Source organism: Camellia sinensis, chromosome 2 (genome assembly GCF_055761805.1).
Source record: "Camellia sinensis isolate YWXY chromosome 2, ASM5576180v1, whole genome shotgun sequence".
In the NCBI taxonomy this organism is placed as follows: domain Eukaryota; kingdom Viridiplantae; phylum Streptophyta; class Magnoliopsida; order Ericales; family Theaceae; genus Camellia; species Camellia sinensis.
The window spans coordinates 173,297,070-173,324,271 of record NC_138962.1 but is presented as its reverse complement, the minus strand read 5'-3'; the positions used below and the strand labels follow the sequence as shown (position 1 = coordinate 173,324,271).

The 27,202-nt window shown below is 35.7% G+C and overlaps 2 protein-coding genes across 3 annotated transcripts in view; both read right to left on the bottom strand.

Moving 5' to 3' along the window:
• Positions 1-2,133: 2,133 nt before the first annotated feature.
• LOC145788974 (glucose-6-phosphate isomerase 1, chloroplastic-like) lies at positions 2,134-4,203 on the bottom strand. Its single transcript, XM_082913620.1, has 4 exons — positions 4,053-4,203; positions 3,421-3,528; positions 2,401-2,453; positions 2,134-2,314 (listed from the first exon to the last, which is right to left on the bottom strand). The coding sequence occupies exons 2-4, from the start codon at positions 3,523-3,525 to the stop codon at positions 2,149-2,151; spliced, it is 324 nt and encodes a 107-aa protein (XP_082769746.1). The 5' UTR covers positions 3,526-3,528; positions 4,053-4,203; the 3' UTR covers positions 2,134-2,148.
• Positions 4,204-14,885: 10,682 nt separating this feature from the next.
• Positions 14,886-27,202, bottom strand: part of LOC114314639 (myosin-12-like) — a 46,465-nt gene continuing 34,148 nt past the window's right edge. For both annotated transcript variants that reach the window (XM_082916136.1, XM_082916135.1), the window contains 11 exons: positions 19,105-19,275; positions 18,829-18,984; positions 18,547-18,753; positions 18,315-18,464; positions 18,164-18,234; positions 17,945-18,044; positions 17,787-17,843; positions 17,646-17,702; positions 17,307-17,387; positions 15,387-15,469; positions 14,886-15,298 (listed from right to left, as the gene is read on the bottom strand). In XM_082916136.1, coding sequence (XP_082772262.1) covers positions 15,175-15,298; positions 15,387-15,469; positions 17,307-17,387; positions 17,646-17,702; positions 17,787-17,843; positions 17,945-18,044; positions 18,164-18,234; positions 18,315-18,464; positions 18,547-18,753; positions 18,829-18,984; positions 19,105-19,275 — 1,257 coding nt within the window. In that variant the 3' untranslated portion in view covers positions 14,886-15,174. The remainder of the gene's footprint in view (positions 15,299-15,386; positions 15,470-17,306; positions 17,388-17,645; positions 17,703-17,786; positions 17,844-17,944; positions 18,045-18,163; positions 18,235-18,314; positions 18,465-18,546; positions 18,754-18,828; positions 18,985-19,104; positions 19,276-27,202) is intronic.

Genomic DNA, 27,202 nt, shown 5'->3' with positions numbered 1-27,202 from the left:
ATAAAATAAATTACTTACAGAATTTATTTATCAAAATGAAAAAGTACAAAAATAGATCAAGTCGAGTGTGTGACACTCTGTCCTTAAGACAGATTCCTCTCGCTTCGGTACTTACGGATAAATGGCGTTTATCTCTCAGGATACAATAATCTTTACACAAATTATAGTAGCACTTCAAACAAAATGTACGACGAACAAAACTTGTGTTCTATAATCTCAGAATTTTCTCTAAAACTAGTATGAAGAATATATGTATTGAAGAGAGAAAAATTGAAGGAAATAAGAAAATTTCGAATCTCCAAACTGCTAGAAATGGTGTGGTATTTATAGGCAGATAGGCGACCTTTAGATCTGTCCGAACAGGTATAATTTGAATGTGCAAAATTCAATTTGAACAGATGTAGAATTCAAACTGTGACAGTTTGAATCTGTTTGAAACAAAATTGAATCTATCTGGTGCTGGCAGTTTTCAATCTGTTAGAACAGTTTAATCTGTTGGGAATTTCGGACTGGAAAAGGCACAATTTTTTGGACAGAAAATTTAAATTCAAATTTGGTGCAAATTTTGAATTAATTTCATTCAGAAAAAATAATTTTCCAACAAGAATTTTTGGAAACAATTCAAATAAATTTAGTCTAAAAAATTAATGTAAGGACCCAACCCACAACCTGGCCGGTCGAACAACAGCAGCGGCGACACGCACGTGCGTATGGTGGTTTAAACCAAGGCTCACTTTATCCATAACTCCTCCCTTCTACAAACTTGGGATGCCTCTTGGAATCCAACCCAAGTGTTGCCACCTAAAACTTATATACACACATAAGTTCTCTTTAAGGCCAAGCTTGCACTACTAAAAAAATCACTTTTTGTGACCGCTATAAACCGTCGCAAATAATAAAAAACAGTCGCAAAAGACTTTTTGCGACGGCCCATGCGACGGCAAATGGGGGTCGCGAATATGGGGGTGGCAAATACTTTTTGCGACGGCAAAACAACGGTCGCAAATTATTTGCGACCACCTAAACTACTTATGGCGACCGCTATTTTGCCGTCGCAAAAAACAAAGAAAAACACTAACATGATCTTTGGCGACCATCTTGTTACCGTCGTAAAAAATTAAAAATAAAAATAAAAATAAATAAATGAAAGTGTAGCGTTAAGCACTCTAGGAATAACAATGACAAGAATTCAGACAGTATAGCATTATAGTTTCATTGAACATTCTATTTGAGTCTCAAAATTTGAGCTACATGTAAAAGTTATTACAACTAAAAACTTGAAAAAAGTTCTTTTATGAAAAAAATACAATCTAGAACTGGCCAATCTTCTCATTAATTTTCTTGCTCGGGTGTTTCTCACTCTATCAATGAACTGGCATAACACCTTGCACCCATATTCATCAAAATAATTTCAGCAAACACTTCCACTAATGCTTTAGCAACCTATAATTGATGCCAACCAAAATGTCACAAGCAACAAAGATGAATTATTTCACTATAAAGGTGAGAGCAGAAGTTCTTCCAGATTCATGGGGTTAATTTTTGGAGCGCATGTGCATGTGTAAGCAAGTGCACACATAATTATTCTATGTCAGATGAACATAAGAAAGACTAGAAAATATAACCAAAATTCTGGTTATCAGAACAAAAACAAGTGAAACAAGAGGGATTGCGGGAACTATAATATGTATAATAGAACTACTAGTGTAATCTATTGCCAAATTAAAAAAACCAACCTTTATTGGGTTGATCCTCATTTCCCTCAGAAATTCCAAGTTATCAACCTGAAAGCTAAGGAACTTCCTGTCAATATAGCACATAAGAGTAGAATCTCAAATGCATACTATAACTAAAATTACATAAGCTAATGTGCAGCTGTCAAGGTATGTATATAGCTTCGCTAGAATGTATAAATATCTGGCTAATCTAAAATTTGTCTATAGAATTTTACTAGCACATAAGAGTAGAATCTCAAATGAAACGTGAAGCCTTTAGTCAGAAAGTCAGGCTTTAGCTTTTCCCCTTCTCAAATAATGTATCATCAAAGATTATAAATGTGGTCACTTAGCCATTATCTGCACTTGTTGCATGAATCACATTGCATATACTGATTTACATAGAGCACATATCCAATCTTAATATATCACACTAGAAAACGGATATCAAAAAACGAACCTGTAGCATTCCAAACAGGTAGTCACCACATGTGACACCTGGTTCAAGCTCCCAATCATGGCCAGGGGGTCTATCACGAAGCACTTCAATGAATGTTGCAAAGAAGTTGTGCACACCCTCCCTCAGTTGTTGGATATAGCTGTAGAAAAGGACATGGAAGGCTTAATCATGGTCTAAATCTGCTGCAGACATATGAAAAAGTATTACACGATAACAAAAACTCACGCTTGCTGATCTGTGCTCCCTTTGTTTCCATAGACGGTAAGTCCCTGATTCACCTGTTGAGGTAAAACAGGGGAGGTAAGGACTAGCATAACTGATCAAGAAGTCAACGTCACCACTGTGAAAAGAGGGCCTGAAACATCTTTATTAAAAGCATGTTTCCACTTAGGACAAGAAAGGTTTAACAACTCATCAAAAACTCAAAATTTAAAAGCCAAAGGAAAAACACCAAAGTTTCTTCTACTATGATTAACAAAGGATAATAGTGGCTTAAATCAGTATATCTAAGCAATAGAAATGGGTGAATGGATAAAGATGCATGAATCCTTCTACATCAAAATGTCCACACATTGAAAATCAAGGATCAAATGCTGTTTTAACACTTGGTAATTGATAGCCAGCAGTCCAATTTCTAATTGAATGAATATGAGAAAAGGTACGAGGGTAAGAAACCAGATTTCTAATATCAACTTCTACTTTCCAGTAAGGAAAAAATTGGAGAAAAAAATCTATTACAAGACAAATTTGGTTTAGTAAGAGATATCAAGATATAGTCAGAGCAAAGAAAATGACATGAAGCCCAAAGTAGCTAGAAGACTTGTAATAAAATTTATGCATGTCACCTAGTTAGCCAGATGTGGTAATAGCAATAGTAAAAGTTAGAAAGTCCACCCTAAAAACCAAAATATATTTAAGATGCCTCCAAAGAATAGATCAAAGGAATAATATTTCCTCAAACAACGTTATGACTCCATTTGGCTGTTTCCTGAACCACTGCCAAGTTGAAACTATAATGCCAGGGTGGAAATGGCCGTTCTACATTAAATAACCTTAGTCCACATTCACACTTTTTTAGTTCTCACCAGATACATGGCAATGCTTCAATGTAAACAAATCTAACGCCAGTTAAATAGATAATGACATATGAGTCATCAAATCTTATCCTCATTTAAATTTCAAGCATACCATATTTCAAGCATGCCATACAAACAAAAAGGGTTGACATGAGATGGTAGAACATACCCGATTACCATCCAGATCAAACTCCTTCCCAATTGATTCCATGACCAGCTGCTGTAAATACCTACTAAATAATAATAGGCTATCCTTGTAAGGAAGAACAACCATATCCTGTGCAAATTCAAAAAAACCAAAACATTAGTGTGTTTGGTTTCAATTTTCTGGATTCAATTTTCAGAAAATTGAGTTTTTTGTTTTTTTTTGTTTTTAGTGAATGTCGTTAAAATTTTAAGCAATTTTTTTTACTTTTTTAGATGTACCTTACTTAAATGTATCCAAAAAGGAAAATATTTGTAAAAAAATATTTTAAAAAATCAATAAATACACAAGAATACAAAAAATATACTGAATTCTCGTTGTTTTTTTTTTTTGGTATTTAGTGAATTTTCTAAAGATTTTTTTCACAAATATTATACTTTTTAAGTGTATTTATGTTAGAAGTATCTAAAAATTAAAAATATTACTTAGAATATTAAAAAAGTTCAGTAAAATAAATAAATAAATAAGTAAAACAAAAAAATTTCAATTTTCTGAAAAGTGAATCTTGAAAATCCAAACCAAACAAGCTTAGGAGCGAAAATGCAATAAAACATAGTGAGACAGAAGGCAGAAAAAAAGACAAATTGAAGCAATACCTTGGATCCTACTCCATCAGAAGCCCAATACCAGCATAAAGCTAGCAATGCTGCAGGGTTATTCCTCACCTTAAAAAAAAAAATTAGAAACAAATTAATTAAATAAAATCCAAAAACGAGATTTTGATATTCTTTCTCATAATTCCTTATTCCTACTTTTCAGTCAATTATGCAATCTCACACCATGTTCACATGGAAAGTAGAAATGAAAAATGTATTCCACTATCCTATTTCAATTACAATAATGCTATAATGACCACATTTTCTTACCATGTTTTGTTACCATCTCATGTGCCAAAACTACATTGGTAACAAGCACAAGTGGCGAGACTCATTAAAACAATATAGTGTTGACACATAAGGTGGTTCAAAAATTATGGTAAGAAAAGATGGTTATCCTAACATTATTGTTTCAATTATCTTAGAAGGCATTAGAAAATCAATTCAAGAGATATGTCCTCTAAACATAGTGTTTATTTCCCCGAAAAAAAAGTACTGAAGTAGTTGGCAATCCAACTAAATTAAACATGCAGTTCTATCGATTGATCGCTCTCCGGTGGCTACAGCTCTATCAGTTCATCAAAAAGTGGATAAGATAAAACTCAAATCATGGTTGCATATACATGAGATTGTTAAACCCATACATATTTCTGCGACATGGTTTAGTGATGGCTGAACGAGATTGTGGAAAGAACACCATTCTTCTTCAGGGGCCAACACTAGTGCAGCTTTCATCTCATCAAAGTGTAAAAGTTGTTTCAGCTGATCAAGACGGAGCTTATCCTTTAAGAAGTAGACAAACGAATAAATTTTCGAATTCCATTGAGAAAGACAATCTTCCAGAAATTCAAGTGTAACAAACTACTTTACCTTGTAAACACGTTGCCAAAACTGAAATGCACAGAGGTTTGCCATAAATACCATTTCCTTTCTACCAGTTAGGGCAGTACTCTTATCATCTCCAGAATAATAGCAGTCAGTGTACTCTGCATACTGAAGAATATATGCAATTGATCAGAAAGAGGAATTGTTTGAGTAATCAAATGAAATAATGAAATTCTGAAGCTTAACAATTTAATAAATATACCAAAATTTCCTGCGCAAAAGGACGTAGAATAGGTAAAGGCTGTGTATCCATCAATACACCAAGTAGAATGCGATTCTATGCTAGAAATTGAAACTAAATGACATGAAATCGCGAAAAACAGAAATTGCAAGGAACAGAATTCCAAATAATATTGAAGGCGTCGATCATAAGAAGAAATCGCAAAGAACAGAAATTGAAGAACAAAAATCGCGAAGGGCAGATGAATGCATCGATCCAAACCCTAGCAAATGTATATACAGAAAGTATGCGAGAGAGATCAAGAGATATTGACAGATCGATAGAGAGAGGGAGAGAGAGAGATTCATACCGTTGTTCTTCAGACGACGATGGGCGAGCGAGAGAAAGAGAACGATGTCAAGAGAAGAGTTTGAGCGAGCCAGTGCCAGACTAGGGCAAATATAAATAAAAGAAAATAGGGAAAATAAAAACCTTGAAAAATGTTATCATATTTTTTGCTACGGTTAAATAGACGGTCGCAAAAAAATAGACGCAAAAAGTCAATTTTCTAGTAGTGTTGGCAAGTTGCCAAAAAGTCAAAAAGTTACTCAAAAAATTAAAAAGTTATCACTATTCACCAAAAGTCAAAAATTACAACTGCACAACTCCCAATCCTAATTTTTTCCTACACACTAATTTATACAATTTTTTAATACACATTTTTTCATAAAAAGTCAAAAAGTTAACCTAAACATTCATATTTTCTTCCTCAATTTTTTAGTCCAGAAAGATAAAAAGTGCACCTATTTAGGACACCCCAAACAACCCCTAAGTTTCAATGTGAGACAATCGATTTCAAGGAAACCCATATTTTACTTCTTTAATTGTTCATTCCATGAATTCGAAAATAACGTCACCTTCCCATTTATTGATAAATAGTTTTGACAAACCGTCTTCACTGTGTGACTTGCCATGCAACAAGAAATACGTCACCTCTTTGAACCAACCCCAAAAGACGTGTGAGACCCACTCAAATTTGAGTTCAAAATTAGTCCAAAATAAACCTTATAAAACCATAATTCTAACATTTCTAACTCTAGTTTTGAGTGAGCTTCTCTGAAGAATGGCGCAACTTCTTCAAACCAAGACTCCACTTTTTGCTCTATCCGACCAATTCTCAAACTGAATTGCTTGATGATCTTGGTTTAACGTCAAAACTAAAGATTTTATTTTAAATTGATGTTTTGAAGTAGCTCCAAACTCCATAGATCGATAGAGGCTTGTTCTGGACCATACCGCTAAGCCTCTGTTTGGCAAGATGGTTTTTAAGTTTTTTTGGCTATTTTAGCCACAAAAAACAAAATAGGCTATTTTAGCTATAACAAACAAAACATCACATCCAACCCATAATCATTACATTCTTCTCTCACAAAAAAAGTCAAAAAAGCCAAAAAGTCAAAAAGCCCTTCCCAAACCAAACTTTTTAGCCCAGGCTAAAATAGCCAAAAAAATCAAAAAGCCAAAAAGTCAACCCACTTCCCAAACGGAGGCTAAATTGATACTGCTAACTTATGATCTTCTCCAAAATTATGATGAAGTCACTATAAAAGCCCTCGTAATTCTATTTCAACGCTAGTAACATTCTTTAATTTGCCCCAAAAATATATATATATATATATATCTAAACTTTTCTCTCAATGTCAATGTTAATGTCAATGTCATACATATCCAATTTATTGAAACAAAAGTTTTACTTTAATCTACCATAACCCTTATTTATCTTATTTATCTTCCACTATCATATAACTTATTACTGTTGCCGTATTTACCATTCCTACCGTCTAATTTATCTATCTTATTACAAATATGATGTAAACTTGCAAAAAAAAGTTGTGCTAAGCACATTATTAGATAATTTAACAAAAAATGGACATATGTACTAAATTAATATAGCCTTAAAAACTTAGGGGTTTGTTTGAAAATATTAAAATTTTAGAGCTTAATTTGTTATAAGGTCACCGAGATAGTGCCACTTGTGCTTTTATTTATTTTATAAGATAATTTAACAAAAATGCACGGATCTATTAAATTGATATAGCCTTTAAAACTTAGGGCTTTTTGTTTGAAAATATTAAAAATTTAGCGCTTAATTTGTTATAAGGGCAAAACATGGAATTTTTTATACACTCATTAAGATTTGTTTAAAATAAAAATTGTCTCGTATATTTTTAAAAATTACGAATACCTTATTGTCAGAATTTGTTATTTAACAGAATTGTTAAAAAAAAAAAAATTCCCAATCATTCTATTATACAACAATGAAATTGCAGAATTGTCAATCGAAATATATACTACTAACTTCCTTAAAAACTATTAATTGACTTAATGGTTGATTAATAAAAGAGTATTTAAAAATTATTTTCAATTATTTCATTAAATAATTATCAAATTAAGGAAGACATAATTTTTTTATCTAATTAAAAATTTATTGGATCCTTCACCAATTTTGAGTTTGATCAAAATTTAAAAAGATTGAGGAGTGTGATGATATTTTTACTTATTGTTTCATTGGAAAAAAAAAAATTGAGATAAAAAAAGAAATTTTTAGAAAGATTTTAATAAAAATTAGGTTGGATAGATTAGTTTGGCAACTCATCAAAATAGTCTAAAAAGAAAAAATCATTAAAATATTTAAAAGTCAAAAAATATATAAAAAATTAAACATTTTCATATCTTTTTGTAAAAAATAAAAACGCAAATGATACTAACCATCTCTGTAGTTTGGAACTTGTGTCATTTTAGTCCATGACTTTTCAATTGTGATATAATTTGACCCTGAATTTTGAATTTTATTCCAAACAATGACAATAAAAAATGTTTTGTTTGCAAATTGTCTATTTCAATGTCAAATTCGTTATACAACTTATTTTAAATTGGTTAACTTGTATGTTGTTTAAAATGCAATTATCTTAATTGGTTATTTCGAACTCCCTTTTTAGAAAATTGAGTTTTTTATTTTCTTGTATATTTTTATTTTTACTGAATTTTTTTTAATATTTTACGAAATTTTTTAGTTTTTAGATATACTTAACATAAATACACCTAAAAAACATAATATTTGTAGAACAAATCTTTAAAACATTACTGAATACCAAAAATACAAAAACTCAATACATTTTGGTATTCTTGTGTATTTATTGATTTTTGAAACATTTGTTTTTACAAATATTTTATTTTTTTATTTATATCTAGGTTAGATACATTTAAAATAAAATAAAAAAATTGCTTAAATATTAGACAAATTCATTAAAAACAAAGAAAATACGAACAATAAAAAACCCATTGTTTAGAAAATTTGAGTTAAAAAATTGGAACCAAACAAGGTGAATGATATTTTTTTTAATGAATAATGCTAGAACTTTTTTTGTTATAAGTTTTGTTTGATTTGGTTTTCATAATTTTTTTTCAAATTTTTTTCTATGAAACTAAAAATTAAATTGGTGAAAAAAAATTAAAACACATGATTTTTATAAAATTTTATCTTTTGAGAGGGTAAAAATAAAAATTTTAAAATAATATTTATTTTCGTTAAATTAGTTTCTATTTTTTTAAAAGTTAAACATGACGACAACTTTGATGTCATTATCAAACTAATTTATTAATGTGTTTGGCAAGGGCTTTTTCAGGCTTTTTTGGCTATTTTAGCCACAAAAAATAAAATAGGCTATTTTAGCCATAACAAACAAAACATCACATCCAACTTATAATCATTACATTCTTCTCTCACAAAAAAAGTCAAAAAAGCCAAAAAGCCAAAAAGCCCTTCCCAAACCAAGCTTTTTAGCCCAGGCTAAAATAGCCAAAAAGCCAACCCACTTCCCAAACGGAGGCTAAATCCAAAACTAACAATATTTTATATATTAAACATATCGATTAGATATTAAAATCCCAATAACCATCTATTGCATGATAACTATCCAAAAATATCTATTAAAAACAAATACAATCATCTATTACATGGTAATCATCCGAAAATATCAACAAAAATAATCACCCATTACATAATCATCATCCAAACACACACTAAAAATTAATCTGGTAAAAAACTAAAAATATAAAAGATTTGTTATTTTTATATAATTTTATCTTTGGTAGGTAAAAATAATTTTTAAAAATTCAAAAATATTTCTTTGACATTTATTTTTTTCAAACTAATTTATATTTTATCAAGTTGATGACTTTGTTCTTGAAATGGAGCAATGGTGTCTTCAATTGTCCTTATTTGAAACAAGATTTAAAATTCATAATTGAATGTATCACAATTAAAATGTCAAGTATCAAAGTGACACAAGTTTGAAACTACATAGACCGGTAGCGTAATTCGTCCAAATTAAAAAAATAATAAAAAAAAATAAAAAGCATTCCAAAATATTCTAGTGAAAATACCAAACTGCCACTAAAAACACGTGTTTCCAAACTCTTCCTAAATCAAACTTTTTCACCAACATTCGTTTGGGAAATAGGTTGATTTTTTTTTACTATTTTAACTTGAGACTAAAAAGTCTTGTTTGGAATAAATTTTTTGACTTTTGTGAAAGAAAAAATCAAATAATTATAAGTTAGATGTGATATTTTATCTTATTGAAATAAAAAGTTTATTTTATCATTTTATGGCTAAAATAGTCTCAAACCCAATCCAACCCAACCCTTCTTCCCAAACGAGTGCTAAGGGAAATTTTATTTCCATACATTTATTTACTTCAGTGCACATCAAATCTCAATACACACACTTATAAATTTGATTAGATATTATTTATCTTATTCTACCTACTACGTATTTTAATTAAAACCCTTAACTCAAATATTTCCACCGAAACACACCCACACAACCACTAGAAACTGGTAGTTCCTTCACTGCTCTTCTATAGCTTCTGGTGAACCAAGCCATGGATCTTTTACACTTGCCGGAAACCAACAAAATTCTGGCGACACTTCCCGGTGATGTTTGGAGTAATCATCGCCGTGTCAATTGCACTCTCACATTCCCCTCCAACACCGCCCTACTCGAACAAGCATCTAGGTTTTCTTCGCTTCCGCCGCCGATAAATTGTTGGAGACGAGCTCAATTCCGTCCAATTCAAGTCCTAACTCGCACAAAGTCAAACAAGAATCGGTTGTTTCATACTTAAACACCAATTCCTTTGATCCAATTGTTCCCAGCCACAATAAAAAAAAAAAAAATCAGCAAAGCAAAAAGAGCCAGAGAATTAAGTTTTGATAATTCGGTATTGGTTTTTCGAATAGAATTAATTTTTTTCGATTGTTAACTTTTGAAAATTTTCTAAAATTTCAAAACTTGATTTTCGAATGTACTATTTTTTTCAATTCGGAAAATGTTTTTCGAATAAAAATAATAATTTAGACAGTTGATTTCTGAAAAAAAATAAAAAGTCTTGGCATTGATTTGCCCAATGAAAATCGTGAAAAATAATCAGTGTGTTTGGTTTGAGTTTTCTGAATTAAGTTTTTTGAAAATTGAGTTTTTTGATTTTCGTAATCTTTTATTTTTAGTGAATATTTTTAAAATTTTAAATATTTTTTTTATTTTTTTAGATGCGCCTTAGTTACATGTATCTAAAAAGTAAAAAATTTGGAAAAAAATATTTTAAAAAATTAATAAATACATAAAAATACAAAAAATATATTAAATTTTTATTTTTTTTTTGTATTTTTGGTATTTAGTGAATTTTAAAAAAAAAATTTACAAATTTTTTACTTTTTAGCTGTATTTATATTAAGGCCTCGTTTGGCAAGAGGCTATTTTAGCCAATTAGCCAAAAAGTTACTAAATTAGCCAAAAAGCTAACAACCCATACCAAAAAGTCAAAGATTCTCTTTTCTCTTTACTTTTTGCACATCTTTTCGTAATTAGCCAAAAAGTCATCCCAAACATACAAGTTTTTTTTACCTACCTTTTTAGCCAAATAGCCAAAAAGTTACTAAATTAGTATGTTCCCAAACGAGGCCTAAGTGTGTCTAAAAAGTAAAAAAATTGTTTAAAATATAAAAAAAATTTAATAAAAACAAAAAAATACAGAAAATAAGAAAGTAGAATTTTCTGAAAATAATTTTATGAAAACTCAAAAAAAATTACTCTCGGAGTCACCGGAAAAAGTTCCGTAACTGTAGTCCATACAATAAGGATAGGAATGAGCATACATATACAAGGAGTTCATAAAAGAATCGTCGGTGATGAGAGTTTTTTTTTTTTTTTTTGAACGAGTCGGTGATGAAGGCTGGAGTCAAGTTTTTTGTTTATAAAAATATGTACTCATTCATCAAGATGTGTATTGAAATTTTTTATTTTTAAAAAATGTGTATAGAAAAAATTTGAATATAATATTAAAAGTGTATTTTGATATTCATTATGATCATTTTATTTTAATGTATAATTATCATTAAAATAAAATTTAATTAAATATCTGCATAGAGTTTCTCTGACATTAATCACTCTGTTTGATTAAGTATAAGAACTGTTTTTTTTTTTTTTTGGGGGGGGGGGGGGGTTTTCAAAAATAACATTAATATGTTAATATAGTTAAAAGCGGATTAGTAGCTACTAGACCACACTGACACAGGTACAAGATAGAATGACTGAAAGTGAACACTTTGATTATGAATCAAAAAAGAAAGGGAAGACTTTGATCGAACGTGAATGAGTTAAAATGGGCAAGAAAATTGTGGGAAAGTTACATAATACTGTTTGGAGAGCATGGAAGTCACAAGAAAGTGTTCGAAAGTTTGACGCTGCCATGTGTAGAAACAAAGTATGAGAACACTGTATAAGCTAATCAATTTACAGAAACGTGAATTTGGCGGTCCAGAAAGGGTTTTACTATGCTTTCTCCACGGTATGTTGGATTCATGGACCCAAGTCAATTCCCTTCAATTTCAATTACATACAATCATGCATGTCTATAGCTGTGTTTAAATATATTTTCATATACTAGTGGTACGTATAATTTAAATCAATAAAAATAAAATCGAATATTTACTATATATATTGTATTTGATTTGAGTGATAAAGAGTTTTTTTCATTATACTATTTGTCCATAGTTAGAGTCTCATGTCAATTATTTGTCTAATAGCTTCTTTTCTTTTCTTTTTTAAATGACAAAACGGAAGCTTAGTATTAAAGTGAAGGATAACTAAGGGTATCTCTAATGTTGTGTTTGGTTGGGGGATTTGGGGAGAGGTTTGGAAAAAGAAATGGAAAAGGTAGGTGAAATGTGAATAAAACATGCCTATATTTCACCTAGTTTCACACACATTTTCCCTTCTTTTTTTCCAAATCCCTTAACCAAACACAGCATAAATGTTTACCATTTTGATGAAATCATTGGAGAGAAAAAAGCTGTCCTTTTCCATCAAATTCAAATTTGGTGATGAATTTAGTAAATGGTTGGAAATGGCCTAAGGTATTCCCTTTATTAATAATATAGATAAATAGATATGTACTTATACATGTGAGTCAGTATACGATAATTAGAAGTGATGGCATGTGCACATGATCATTTTATTTCAAAAAAAAAAAAAAGATCGTAAACTATATGATTGAATTTGGATTAAATTTGGAAAAATCTGAAGTTGAGAAATTTGAAAAAAAAAAAAAATTAAAAATTGAATTTAGGACATAACACCCTATAAAACTACTATAAGGTATTTTGGAAAAATCTTAAAAATGAGACGTCAATATCAATTCTAGTTTTTATATATATAATATTTTAGATGGATAATGGATTGTGTAACTTGGTTGTGGATTTTCATATTTGGTGATTGGATATTTATATGATGACCAATATATTTAGGGTAAATTACAATGGGCTTTCTTGAAATTTATAAAAAATTACAATAGTAGGTCTCATAATTTTGACATAATTACACTCACTCCGTTGTATTAAAGCTAAAGAAATCAAAAGTGATGCTGATGGTACAAAGTCACACAGATACAAAGGTATCACTGACCTCACTTATCTAATATTCAATTATATTTAATTTAATAAAATAGCAATAGATAATTCATGGTGTAAGTTACTTAATCTTAAACATCTTTAGAATATATATTATTATTTTTTTTTACAGAAAAAAATGAGAGGAAACATTAAAAACATGTTGGGTCTAACTAAATCTGATTGGATCCTATTAAAAACTCCATGATCATTAAAATAATAACAAATTATGTATATATATTGGTTATTTTGAACGCTATTAGAAGTTATATTATACCATTTTCACTAAAAAGATGGAGAAAAAAAAAGGGTTGAAAATATGTCGGACACGATAATTTCAAGAATTGCATAAATCGTAAAAAATGAATCGATTGTGAATTGTGCGATTCACTATAAGTTCACTTCCAAAATAGATTCACTTATAGATTCGTATCAATTTTACAAAAGTTGTGAATCGTAACATTCTAACAAAGTTTTTGACACAAATCAAGGGACCCATTTACTTTACTCAAATTTCTATCTAATCAAAACTTGACTTGCAGGTGCTTTTACCTAAATTTTCCAAATTGTTCTTTACTCCAATTCCTAGCATCCACTCAAAACTTGACACTTGAAAATTTTACTAAAATTTGAATTTATCTATTGGAGTGCTTTATATCAAATGAAGCTTTTTACTCAGACTTCTACTCAATTTGAGTAAAGCATAAGGTTTGGAGATGGCCTCAAGTAGTGGTATAGAAAAAAATTGGTTGAATGGTATTACTCAGTTAGTTACATCAATGCCATTATAGTATAAGATAGTGTAATATCTTATATTGGCAATAACGACATTGCAAAAGTAATTTAAACTTGCTAAATTATATGTAAAACAAAACTTAAAAACATTAATATACTATTGCGTCTAAAAAACTAAAGACAGCAAGACAATGCAATTTTTTGTTCGATCGAGCAGAGAGAGAGAAAGGAAACAAAATGAGTCTTCACGTGAGAAAAAAATAATTGGTGACTTAACACTTAGAGCTTAGGCAACCATTGGTGAGAGAGAAGAGGGCAGTGGAGAGTTCTTTCTTTTTGTTGGAGACGGAGATGGTGGTTAAGGATGGCTTGCTTCAACGTATTCGTGGAGTTCCCGGTTGAATGAGGGGGCCATTTCACCTCTAGATAGGTCCTTCATTCTCCTTGGTTTGATAATATGGAGGTATCTAGCTATCTCTGCATCCTATGATTAGGCCTTGGGCTGTTTCATGGGAGCTGCATTGGTAGGTATGACAATGTTAGGTTTGATACATTTTCGGAGAGTCACATGTTTTTTCAAAGCCTCTTGTTCTCTAATATTTGTCCAGGTGGAGCCACCTCGAGGGATGGGCTAAACAACCTTAATGATCCCTCAACTATAGCCTCCAAGCCACGTAACTCGGTGTAAAGTAAATGATGCCCTATGCCACACCTCGATTGTCCCATGCTTTAGCTCATGTTGTGGTACCATGACTCGGAGCTAAGGCACCGAGTGCGTTAGCTGGCCAAGCTACCATACTTGGTGGTATATGTGCCCCATCTTAGGCTAGGCTCATAATCCTAGTGGAGATGACGCGGCGCTTGGCTGGCTTGCCACTGAGAGTTTCCTGAATATGATGTGGTGCCCATAAGGCTTTGCCACATGGCAACATGTATTTGAATACCCACAACATTTAATCATTTATAGCGAAAACTAGAAAAATATAAAAAGAGGGAAAAATGATTTTGAATGAAAACACATCCAAAGCACTTAGAGAAGTACAAGAGCAAAAAAATTATTCTCGCTTATATTTAATTTGAATAATTATTGTCCTCTATACAACAATCAATTCAACAGCCCAATTCCAAGAGCACTATTGAATGAAAAACAATTGAAAAATCATCGTGTATTCTGAAGGTGAGAACGAAAAAAAAAAATTTAAAAATAACATAGAAGGTTAAAAAATTACATTCTGAGCACTCATTTACTCATCCTCTCACCCAAAAAACCAAAAACAAAATATGGGAATTTTCCTTTCTCTTGTAAAATCAGAATAGAAAAAAAGTAAAATCTCAATCTGTTGGCTGCAACAGGAAATGAAAAACTGATCTTTGATGGAGAAGGGGTGGTGGATCCACGTTGGATATGCTGATATCAAGCAAGGTTCGGGATATCTCTTCCATAGAGAAAGGTATGCTGTAAATTTGCAAATTTATCAGCAAAAGTTGCTGTTACTAAGCAATTTTTATGTAAATGTCTTTTTTTCCTTTTTGGTGATGATTACCTTGAGTCCACATCAAGCAAAAAAGAGTTATTTGGCATGATTATTGAATCTTCTGCCATCAGTGCCCTCATTTTTCCAAGTACCTGTGGTCCACAAAGTGCAAAGAAGGTCTCAGATAACATTTCTGAATGTCTAACTCAACTGAGATACAATTATGTTACATATATATGTATTTATGTATTTCTTTTTGATATATATAAGTCAGTCTCTTTTATAAGCATTTCATTACAAATTAACCTTTGCAAATACTAAAATAGGACAAGGAAACAATTAGTACTTATTAAACAACTAAATTAGGTTTAAACACGAATTTTGTAGTATTCCATACCTGCATGAAACTTTGTTATTCGTGGAGATTCAAATATCTAAAGTACAATGTTAAAGAGGATTATTATTGTTATTATTTTCTTTTTTAATTGGTTGAGCAAAAGTGTAGAAGACATCCAACCACGATAGTAAAATGAACAAGCAGAGAGAATAACTTGAGGGGGTTGTTGATGACTCCTAAGACACTTAAGTGACATAGCTCCTTCTAGACAAGAATTGTGCCTCTACATTGCTTAATGTATCATCTAAGAGAAAGAGAAGTAAGCATCCATATGATAGCAAAAAGAGCATCCCAAATTTGCTTAATCGATTGATCAAAGTGGCAAGAACCCAATTCTTTATTCTTTGCCTTACCTATAATAATTCAATAATTCCCTTCCTCAATAGATAGTTCCCTCCCAAAGAGGACTTCCTTCTAAGGGCCTTCAAGTGCGATTAAGATTTTTACTTTATTGGCATTTCTTGACCATCCGTTATCTCTAAAGATGCCACACTCCTATGTCTCCACCATCCCTAGACAAGAAATATCTAAATTTTTAGCCACCCCAAAAGGAGGCCTTAGAATTGTTGTGCACCAAAGCTGAGATGGTCTTTGGTTAGCATAAAATGAACACTTTTATACTCCTTTATTAGTGAAGCCAAACAAAGAAGGCAAAAAGGTCACTGCCCTTTACATAATTTATTTCATGCATTTTTCTTCAAAGATATGAGCATTTATTCAGCCCATTATCAGTTTAAGGATCAATCACTTTCCAAGACCTATGGCTACTCTCTACATCTCAACGCTACCCCCTTCTTCTCCAAGAAAAAATCATTAGATATTGTGGTGGGCTGACTCAACTTAACCATTTGTTCCAATGAGCGATTATTAAATGACAAGCTCTCCAATTCAAATAGCTGGTCCTTCTTGCCCTCAGAAGATCCGTCAAATCTCTCCGAAGGTTTCTGCTTTGTGAGCAACACTCATTGGTATCCTAAAGAGTGAAAGGTGGGAATGTTAAACAAGCAACTGGATTGAAGTGATTATACTTCCCTTGGAAATCAAGCTTTACTTCCAACCATATAGCCTCTTACCAAGTTTCTCCACCATGGTACCAAAAATTGGTGGCCTCGAAATTACCGCCCCAAGGGCAGGCAAAAACTTATTGCCAAGTTGCTAAACACCAATGGAATTACCTTAAGCATCTGCCAACCTCACTATTTTACATTGTTCATATTTATAGCAGCCACAGCACTCATAGACAAAGGAGTGAGAATATATTTCCATTCCCCAAATAGAAAAAGTGTTATCACTTGCAAATTGATGATGAGAGATTGCAATTCTACTCTGCCAACGGAAAAAGTCCTCCCTAAAGAAAAAGATTCAGTTCTGGAAACCCTACAGAGGGAATTGCCACTGAAGTGAACAAAAAGGGAGAGAGGGGATGTAAGTAAAGTACGAAATTTGTTTTTATGCACTACCCACACACAGGTTACTTCACGATTAAAGAACTGAGCTGAGATTTAAGCCCTTGTAAACCATGCATGGGAAGAATGTATTTGATCTGTTTCTGTGTATTTATAACAATAATGCAAACTACATAAAATACTTACCTCTAAAGAGAATCCTTGGGTTCCGTATTTGTCATCCCAAAACATAGTTCCAATGCGATATATTTGTGGAATGCTCAACATCTAGTACAGAAAAAACATAATTCAGGGTTCACTATAAATTATTATTTTTGGATAAATAAGGAACAAATTTATTAAAATGAGAACATCAAGCTGATGCTAAAGAATACACCCTGTCCAACAACCGGGAAAACAAAAACTCAACCCCAGAGAGAATCAATAAAACCCAAAAAAGAAAACCAGTTTTAAGTGGCCTTTTGCAATGAAATTAGATGCTGTTCGGGTTTTGTTTGACTACTTTGAGTAGATTGATTGAGTTACCAGGCAGAGTTCATTTGTGATCTCGTCCAGTGATTTTTGAGGCTTTTGATGCAAAACCTGCATGGTTGAAGCATGTTCTTGTTAATTATTAATCCTTACTCAAGTTTGTCGGCTGATTGATCAGGGTTGAGAACATCTTACCAGAAATCCTACAGCTTGCCTTATATGTTGGAGTTCATCCCATGATGATCCAGCAAACTGCACATAAGATAATTGAAGTGTATATTTTTCTTATTTTTCATCATCTTGAACCTCATGCATTAGTTTGCAAAAAGGTTTCGTGTGTATAACCCTTTTACCTGATCTGTTGCTTTATTGCACCACTGTTCCAGTTCATGCAAACCAGCCTTTACATATTCTCCATTGCTGAATGAACAGCACTCACGCCGAAGCAATAAACTGCAAAATTGTAGGATGTTGAATTTGGATGCTATGCTTACTTTTTAGAGTGAATCTATTTCTTTCTAGAATCTGATTATATTTGAGTAGTAGGAGTTGAGTGAGCAGGAGTTGCATACCTGTTAAAAAGCTGGACATTTATGAATGAAAATACCTGACCAAAGATTTTCCTTGTGATTATGCAGGGGACCTGAAGAGACAGTAGTTAGCATCAAATATCTGGCTTCAAACATAAAATCAGGAATGATATGCTAGAAGATTTCTTCTCACATGATTTTCTGATAGGATGCTCAAGGTATGATCCAAGTTGTTGACAATACTTTGCCAGTGTATGCTTGATGCCTGTTGTTTTGCAACTATACTTGAATGGATATTTTTAGATGAACTTCTGATTGCCCTGGCTCTTGTCATTCTTGGTGCCTGTTAATGTTATTTCAGGATTTATCAAAAATTGGAGAGAAATTGTGAACTGTGGAATTTTACCTATATATAAGATTCTTACCTGAATGCACAAGTTCAAGAATGGACTAATCTCTTTCTTTATGCTATCACGGATCATACCATATATTTTCTCAACACATGCAGTCAGATGTTGCTTAAATAGTAGGGCGGGGTATTTAGCCTCTATTTTTGATTGTGCCGCTGTGTTTCCCTCCATTCCACTGTACCCACTGGAAATTCCCATGCCCATTGACGATGAACGGAGACCCTGATGTTTTATGTTAACATTATAAATCTTCAAATGGTGTTTGTGGCAACAAAAGTTATACTTGGAAGAGCTTACTTGTGCCATTCTACCAAACAAGGTTGTGGGTGAGGTTCGATTTCGATGTGAAGCCGCATTAGGTGCATTGCTTGCCTTGATTGTATTTCGTAGAAGAAACAAAAGGCTAGAAGTTGTTGAGAGCCAATATGCCAGATCCTTAATGTTATCCTGACTCTGCAATAGCATAATGCAGCAAATTAGTTCACTGGTCAAACAAACTACTGTTTTTATGGCCACATGGACCAGAGGTCATAATGGCATTTCTGGTACTTCTAAGATGGTTGGGAATGCTACCTCTATAGATGATCGGATTGTGTGGATAATCCTATCGAATATATTTGTCTTCTCTGCTTCAAAAGATCTCCATTGGAGAAGTGCTTTGTACACATTGCAGGCAGCAACAGGTATGCTCTTGTCAAACCTCTTGTCTTCCTTGAGGCACTTGATCAATACATCATGGTTTTCCTGGTTATAGGAAGGAATAAGAGGAAATGTGTGACATCAATAGACAATTAAATTTAAAACAAATCAATAAGATCGAAAGAAGCATTCTTATCCATTGGACGATTAAGCTTCCTAATTTGGTGCATATCCACAAAGGCTTTCCATCTTTCTGTTGTTCCAACCCACATGCATGAAAAACGTGGGAAGGCAACCAACCAAGTCAAGCTTGGCAGCCACCAACCCACATGCATGAAAAACGTGGGAAGGCAACCAACCAAGTCAAGCTTGGCAACCACCAACCCACATGCATGAAAAACGTGGGAAGGCTCTCCCACCTACTCCTTCTATGTATAAATAGAGACGGGAGGGAGAGGATGTTTTATATCAGAAATTGGAGAGTGAGAGCTGTGAGTTGAGTGAGTTTCATCTCCTCCTCTGTATTTGTATTTTGCTCCATTTTAGTGAAAATTCTCATTTCTGTCCGTGGATGTAGGCATTGGGCCGAACCACGTAAATATTGTGTTCTCTGTGTGTGTGAGATAATTTTTTCTGGGTGTGTTTGATCCTAACAAGTGGTATCAGAGCCGGTGTTGTACGTTTTTCGGAAAAACAGAGTGTTGTTCCAAAAACTTATCCAGAAATCAAAGTGGTAGAAATCTACTTTTGATCACACCACATTGAAGTACTCGACGAGACGAGCACAAAGGTGAAAACCGCGTTAAAAACAGAGATCGGAAGGCCTCTCACGCGCCACACGCGCCTGTGACGCCGTTCCCACGCATGACCACGCGCCGCACACGCTTTCAGAGGAAGAAGACGCGTGAGTTCACGCGCCGCACGCGCGCGCACCAAGCCGCCCGAGCCGGAGCCGAGTTGACCAAGCCGAGTCAGAGCGTTGACCGAGCCGCTGACGTCAGCAGAACCGGAGGAATAATCTGGTGCTTCTCAGGCGCACCAGACTCTGCCGATCTGAACCGTTAAAATTGTTTTGGCTTTTTCTAACCCATTTGAGGTCCGATTTGGGTGAGCCAATAGTGTTTTCAAACTATTTGGAATATTTCTGATACATCCGTACGGTCAGATTTTGCAAATAAGCTTTCAAAAATTTTCCGTCTTTCTTTTGACAATTCGAAGTGTTTTTCCGGCTAATTTGACCAGTCCGGACTCCACAGCAAAACTTGTTTTTCAGCCAAAGATCATTTTTGCATGATGGAGGAATCAATGTCGACTTCAGGCTCCATGATAAAGTTAAATGCTTCCAATTATGCCATTTGGAAGCCCAGAATGGAAGATGTCTTGTATTGCCGAGATTTGTTTGACCCCATTGAGCTTAATGGAGTTAAACCACCAACGAAAAAAAATGAAGACTGGAAGCGGAAGAACCGAAAGACCATTGGCCAGATCAGACAATGGATTGATCACAGTGTCTTCCACCATGTCGCCCAGGAGACTGATGCCTATGCTCTCTGGACAAAGTTAGAAGGCATGTACCAGTCGAAGACTGCTCGGAACAAAGCCCTCCTGATGAGAAGACTTGTGAATTTGAAGTTGAAAGGCGGTATCTCTGTTGCTGAACACACCAGTGAGTTTCAAAATTTGGTGAACCAACTAACAACTGTCAAAATGGAGTTAGATGATGAGATGCAGGCCCTATTGCTGCTCAGTTCTTTGCCAAACAGTTGGGAGACATTGGTGGTGTCCCTCAGCAACTCTGCCCCAGAAGGGAAACTGACCATGAGCATGGTTACAGATGCTTTATTTAGTGAAGAGGCAAGAAAGAAAGAAATGGGTGGAGATCAATCCCATGCCCTCATCACAGAAAATAAAAGCAAAGGTAGAGGCAGGGGCAGGAGAAGAAGCAAAAGTAGAGGACACAGCAGAGGAAGATCTCAAGACAGAGGGAAATCCAGAGAAGGTACGAGCCGGCCAAAGTTCAAATGTTACCATTGTGGCCAGGAGGGTCACATAAAGAAGTATTGCTATGCCTTGAAGGGAGAACAACAACAAGGCAATAGACAGCCAAAGACCGAAGATGGGACCACTGCAGTTACTATCTCAGAGGATATTGCATTATTCTCTGTTGAAGAAGAAGAATGCCTCCATATGTCAGACAACGACACCGAGTGGGTGGTAGATACAGCAGCTTCCTACCACGCTACATCCCAGAAGGAGTTCTTCAGTACGTACCAAGCTGGAGATTTTGGTACAGTGAAAATGGGTAACTCCAGTTTTTCAAAAATTGTGGGAATTGGTGATGTTCATATCCAAACCAAAGTTGGGTGCACGATGGTGTTGAAAGATGTCAAACATGTTCCCGATTTACGCCTGAATCTTATTTCAGGGATAGCCTTAGATCGACAAGGCTATGAGAACTACTTTGGCAAAGGCATATGGAAGTTGAAAAAAGGATCTCTCGTGGTAGCCAAAGGACAGGCAATTGGCACACTATACAAGACTCATATGGAGGTGAATTCAGATAGCCTCAACGCAGCAGAAGATGAGGCGTCACCAAATTTGTGGCACAAAAGGCTGGGTCACATGAGTGAGAAAGGGTTACAGATTTTGGCAAAGAAGTCACTTATTCCCTTTGCCAAAGATGCAAAATTAAATCCTTGTGACAACTGCTTGTTTGGGAAGCATCATAGAGTCGCTTTCCATTCATCATCCAGAAGACAATCAGAGTTGTTGAGCAGAGTATACTCTGATGTTTGCGGTCCCATTGAAGTGGAATCTTTAGGTGGTAGAAAATACTTTCTGACGTTCATTGATGATGCATCACGGAAGGTATGGCTTTATGTCTTAAAGACCAAAGCTGAGGTGTTCCAGAGGAGGAGATGAAACTCACTCAACTCACAGCTCTCACTCTCCAATTTCTGATGTAAAACATCCTCTCCCTCTCGTCTCTATTTATACATAGAAGGAGTAGGTGGGAGAGCCTTCCCACGTTTTTCATGCATGTGGGTTGGTGGCTGCCAAGCTTGACTTGGTTGGTTGCCTTCCCACGTTTTTCATGCATGTGGGTTGGAACAACAATTCTCCCCCTCCATACCCATATGCATGACTGACTTCTCACTTGAAGTCCATCCCGGCAATGTCTCTGCAAATTTCGAGTTTGTCTCTCGAGACCACCTTTGTAAGCATGTCCGCTGGATTCTTATCTGTGTGTATCTTGATCAGTTCCAATAACTGCTTGTCCATCACTTCGCGTATCCAATGATACCGAACATCAATGTGCTTTGTGCGAGAATGGTACATCGAATTCTTGCTCAGGTCTATGGCACTCTGACTATCACAATGTACCGTGAACTTTTCTTGCTTTAATCCCAACTCTTGGAGAAACCGTTTCAACCACAACATTTCTTTCCGGGCTTCCGCTGCGGTAATATACTCTGCCTCAGTTGTGGATAAAGCAACACACTTCTGCAGCTTGGACTGCCAAGACACAGCTCCCCCTGCGAAGGTGAACAGAAATCCTGATGTAGATTTCCTACCATCAAGATCGCCTGCCATATCTGAATCAGTATAGCCTTCCAAGACTGGTTTAGCATCTCTAAAGCACAAACACATTTTTGCTGTACCCTTGAGGTACCTCAGAATCCACTTGACTCCTTCCCAATGCTCTTTTCCTGGATTGGAAAGGAATCTGCTTACAACTCCAACCGCATGAGCAATATCTGGTCGGGTGGACACCATTGCATACATCAAACTCCCTACAGCGGATGAGTAGGGAATCGCCTCCATCTCTTGTCTTTCCTTCATAGAGGAGGGACAAGAATTCTTGCTCAGCTTGAAATGATTAGCCAGCGGAGTACTGACTGGCTTGGCACCTTTCATGTTGAACTTCTCAATCACTCGTTCAACGTACTTCTCCTGTGACAGCCACAACTTCTTGGCTTTCCTGTCACGCACAATACTCATGCCCAAAATTTGCTGTGCAGGGCCTAGGTCCTTCATGTCAAAGGACTGTAATAACTCCTTCTTCAGTGATCTGATTGTTGTGGCATCTTGTCCAACGATCAACATGTCATCAACATAGAGCAGAAGTATGATAAAGTTTCCACCGGGAAATGTCCTGACATAAACACACTGGTCTGCAGCAGTTCTCTTGTACTCATGACCTACCATGAATGAGTCAAACTTCTTGTACCACTGTCTCGGCGCTTGTTTGAGTCCGTAGAGACTCTTCTTCAATCTGCAGACTAAGTTTTCTTTCCCTTTGACTTCAAAACCTTCTGGCTGCTCCATGTAAATTTCTTCCTTCAGATCACCATGGAGAAATGCTGTCTTCACATCCATTTGTTCAAGTTCCAAATTCAAACTAGCTGCTAGTCCCAAAACTACTCGAATGGATGTCATTTTCACAACTGGCGAGAAGATTTCATCAAAATCAATACCTTTCTTCTGCCCAAAACCTTTGACAACCAATCGAGCCTTATACTTGACTAGCTTTCCGCTGCCATCTTTCTTCAACTTGAACACCCATTTGTTCTGCAATGCTTTTCGACCCTGGGGAAGTTTCACCAAATCATAAGTCTGATTCTTCTGCAAGGATTGCATCTCTTCTTGCATAGCTTGCTGCCAGCTACTCTTCTCCTTATGATTTTGAGCTTCTTGAAAACTTTCTGGCTCCCCCTCATCGGTAAGCAAAATATACTCAGAAGTAGGGTATTTGGTTGACGGCTTAAATTCTCTTGTTGATCTTCGTAACTGTGGACCAACAGTCTCTAGTAGAAGGGGTTGTGGCTCCCCCTGCTCAACACCCTCTGCTTCTGGATCTTCTTCTTCTAGAAATCCATCCTGCAACTCTACATCATTGACTGCATGCTGCGGTAACTCTTCTTCATCAGTGGCATGCTGTGATGGTGCAGGGTTTGGAATAATTTCTGAAACATCATCAACTTTGGGTTTGGCTGGTTGCCCAAAGTCTTCAAAGGTCTGGCCTTCTTGAAACACCACATCTCGGCTTCGAATGACCTTTTTGTGTTTCGGATCCCACAATCTATATCCAAATTCTTCATCTCCATAGCCAATAAAGATGCATGGAGTGGCTTTGTCATCCAGCTTCTGTCTGTGCCTTGGATACATGTGCAAATGCTTTGCACCCAAACACTCTCAAGTGAGAGTAAGAGATCTCCCTTCCAGACCATACTTCTTCTGGAATCTGAAAATTCAGTGGAACTGATGGCAATCTGTTGATCAAATAGCAAGCAACACGAACAGCTTCTCCCCAAAATGGCTTTGGTAGCTTTGTCATTTTGAGCATACATCTGACCTTCTCCACAATGGTTCGGTTCATTCTCTCGGCTACACCATTGTGTTGTGGGGTTCCAGGAACAGTCTTCTCATGCCGGATGCCGTGAGTAGCACAGTAGGCTTTAAATTCCTTTGACTTGTACTCACCTCCATTGTCTGTTCGGAGACATTTCAGCTTCTTTCCAGTCTCCCTTTCCACCATAGCATGGAATGTCTGAAAATGCTGGAACACCTCAGCTTTGGTCTTTAAGACATAAACCCATACCTTCCGTGATGCATCATCAATGAACGTCAGAAAGTATTTTCTACCACCTAAAGATTCCACTTCAATGGGACCGCAAACATCAGAGTATACTCTGCTCAACAACTCTGATTGTCTTCTAGATAATGAATGGAAAGCGACTCTATGATGCTTCCCAAACAAGCAGTTGTCACAAGGATTTAATTTTGCATTTTTGGCAAAGGGAATAAGTGACTTCTTTGCCAAAATCTGTAACCCTTTCTCACTCATGTGACCCAGCCTTTTGTGCCACAAATTTGGTGACGTCTCATCTTCTGCTGCGTTGAGGCTATTTGAATTCACCTCCACATGAGTCTTGTATAGCGTGCCAATTGCCTGTCCTTTGGCTACCACGAGAGATCCCTTTTTCAACTTCCATATGCCTTTGCCAAAGTAGTTCTCATAGCCTTGTCGATCTAAGGCTATCCCTGAAATAAGATTCAGGCGTAAATCGGGAACATGCCTGACATCTTTCAACACCATCGTGCACCCAACTTTGGTTTGGATATGAACATCACCAATTCCCACAATTTTTGAAAAACTGGAGTTACCCATTTTCACTGTACCAAAATCTCCAGCTTGGTACGTACTGAAGAACTCCTTCTAGGATGTAGCGTGGTAGGAAGCTGCTGTATCTACCACCCACTCGGTGTCGTTGTCTGACATATGGAGGCATTCTTCTTCTTCAACAGAGAATAATGCAATATCCTCTGAGACAGTAACTGCAGTGATCTCATCTTCGGTCTTTGGCTGTCTATTGCCTTGTTGTTGTTCTCCCTTCAAGGCATAGCAATACTTCTTTATGTGACCCTCCTGGCCACAATGGTAACATTTGAACTTTGGCCGGCTCGTACCTTCTCTGGATTTCCCTCTGTCTTGAGATCTTCCTCTGCTGTGTCCTCTACTTTTGCTTCTTCTCCTGCCCCTGCCTCTACCTTTGCTTTTATTTTCTGTGATGAGGGCATGGGATTGATCTCCACCCATTTCTTTCTTTCTTGCCTCTTCACTAAATAAAGCATCTGTAACCATGCTCATGGTCAGTTTCCCTTCTGGGGCAGAGTTGCTGAGGGACACCACCAATGTTTCCCAACTGTCTGGCAAAGAACTGAGCAGCAATAGGGCCTGCATCTCATCATCTAACTCCATTTTGACAGTTGTTAGTTGGTTCACCAAATTTTGAAACTCACTGGTGTGTTCAGCAACAGAGATACCGCCTTTCAACTTCAAATTCACAAGTCTTCTCATCAGGAGGGCTTTGTTCCGAGCAGTCTTCGACTGGTACATGCCTTCTAACTTTGTCCAGAGAGCATAGGCATCAGTCTCCTGGGCGACATGGTGGAAGACACTGTGATCAATCCATTGTCTGATCTGGCCAATGGTCTTTCGGTTCTTCCGCTTCCAATCTTCATTTTTTTCCGTTGGTGGTTTAACTCCATTAAGCTCAATGAGGTCAAACAAATCTCGGCAATACAAGACATCTTCCATTCTGGGCTTCCAAATGGCATAATTGGAAGCATTTAACTTTATCATGGAACCTGAAGTCGACGTTGATTCCTCCATCATACAAAAATGATCTTTGGCTGAAAAACAAGTTTTGCTGTGGAGTCCGGACTGGTCAAATTAGCCAGAAAAACCACTTCGGATTGTCAAAAGAAAGACGGCAAATTTTTGAAAGCTTATTTGCAAAATCTGACCGTACGGATGTGTCCGAAATATTCCAAATAGTTTGAAAACACTATTGGCTCACCCAAATCGGACCTCAAATGGGTTAGTTAAAGCCAAAACAATTTTAACGGTTCAGATCGGCAGAGTCTGGTGCGCCTGAGAAGCACCAGATTATTCCTCTGGTTCTGCTGACGTCAGCCTGGCGTCAGCGGCTCGGTCAACGCTCTGACTCGGCTTGGTCAACTCGGCTCCGGCTCGGGCGGCTTGGTGCGCGCGCGTGCGGCGCGTGAACTCACGCGTCTTCTTCCTCTGAAAGCGCGTGCGGCGCGTGGTCGCGCGTGGGAACGGCGTCACAGGCGCGTGTGGCGCGTGAGAGGCATTCCAATCTCTATTTTTAACGCGGTTTTCACCTTTGTGCTCGTCTCGTCGAGTACTTCAATGTGGTGTGATCAAAAGTAGATTTCTACCACTTTGATTTCTGGGTAAGTTTTTGGAACAACACTCTGTTTTTCCGAAAAACGTACAACACCGGCTTTGATACCACTTGTTAGGATAAAACACACCCAGAAAAAATTATCTCACACACACAGAGAACACAATATTTACGTGGTTCGGCCCAATGCCTACATCCACGGACAGAAATGAGATTTTTCACTAAAATGGAGCAAAATACAAATACAGAGGAGGAGATGAAACTCACTCAACTCACAGCTCTCACTCTCCAATTTCTGATGTAAAACATCCTCTCCC

Coding starts and splice junctions, on each gene's coding strand:
- LOC145788974 (XM_082913620.1), bottom strand. CDS start 3,525: ATGGTTGTTCTTCCTTACAAGGATAGCCTATTATTATTTAGTAGGTAT. Junction 2,454..3,420: donor TTGATCTGGATGGTAATCGG/GTATGTTCTACC, acceptor TTACCTCAACAG/GTGAATCAGGGACTTACCGT. Junction 2,315..2,400: donor GGGAGCACAGATCAGCAAGC/GTGAGTTTTTGT, acceptor CCTTTTCTACAG/CTATATCCAACAACTGAGGG.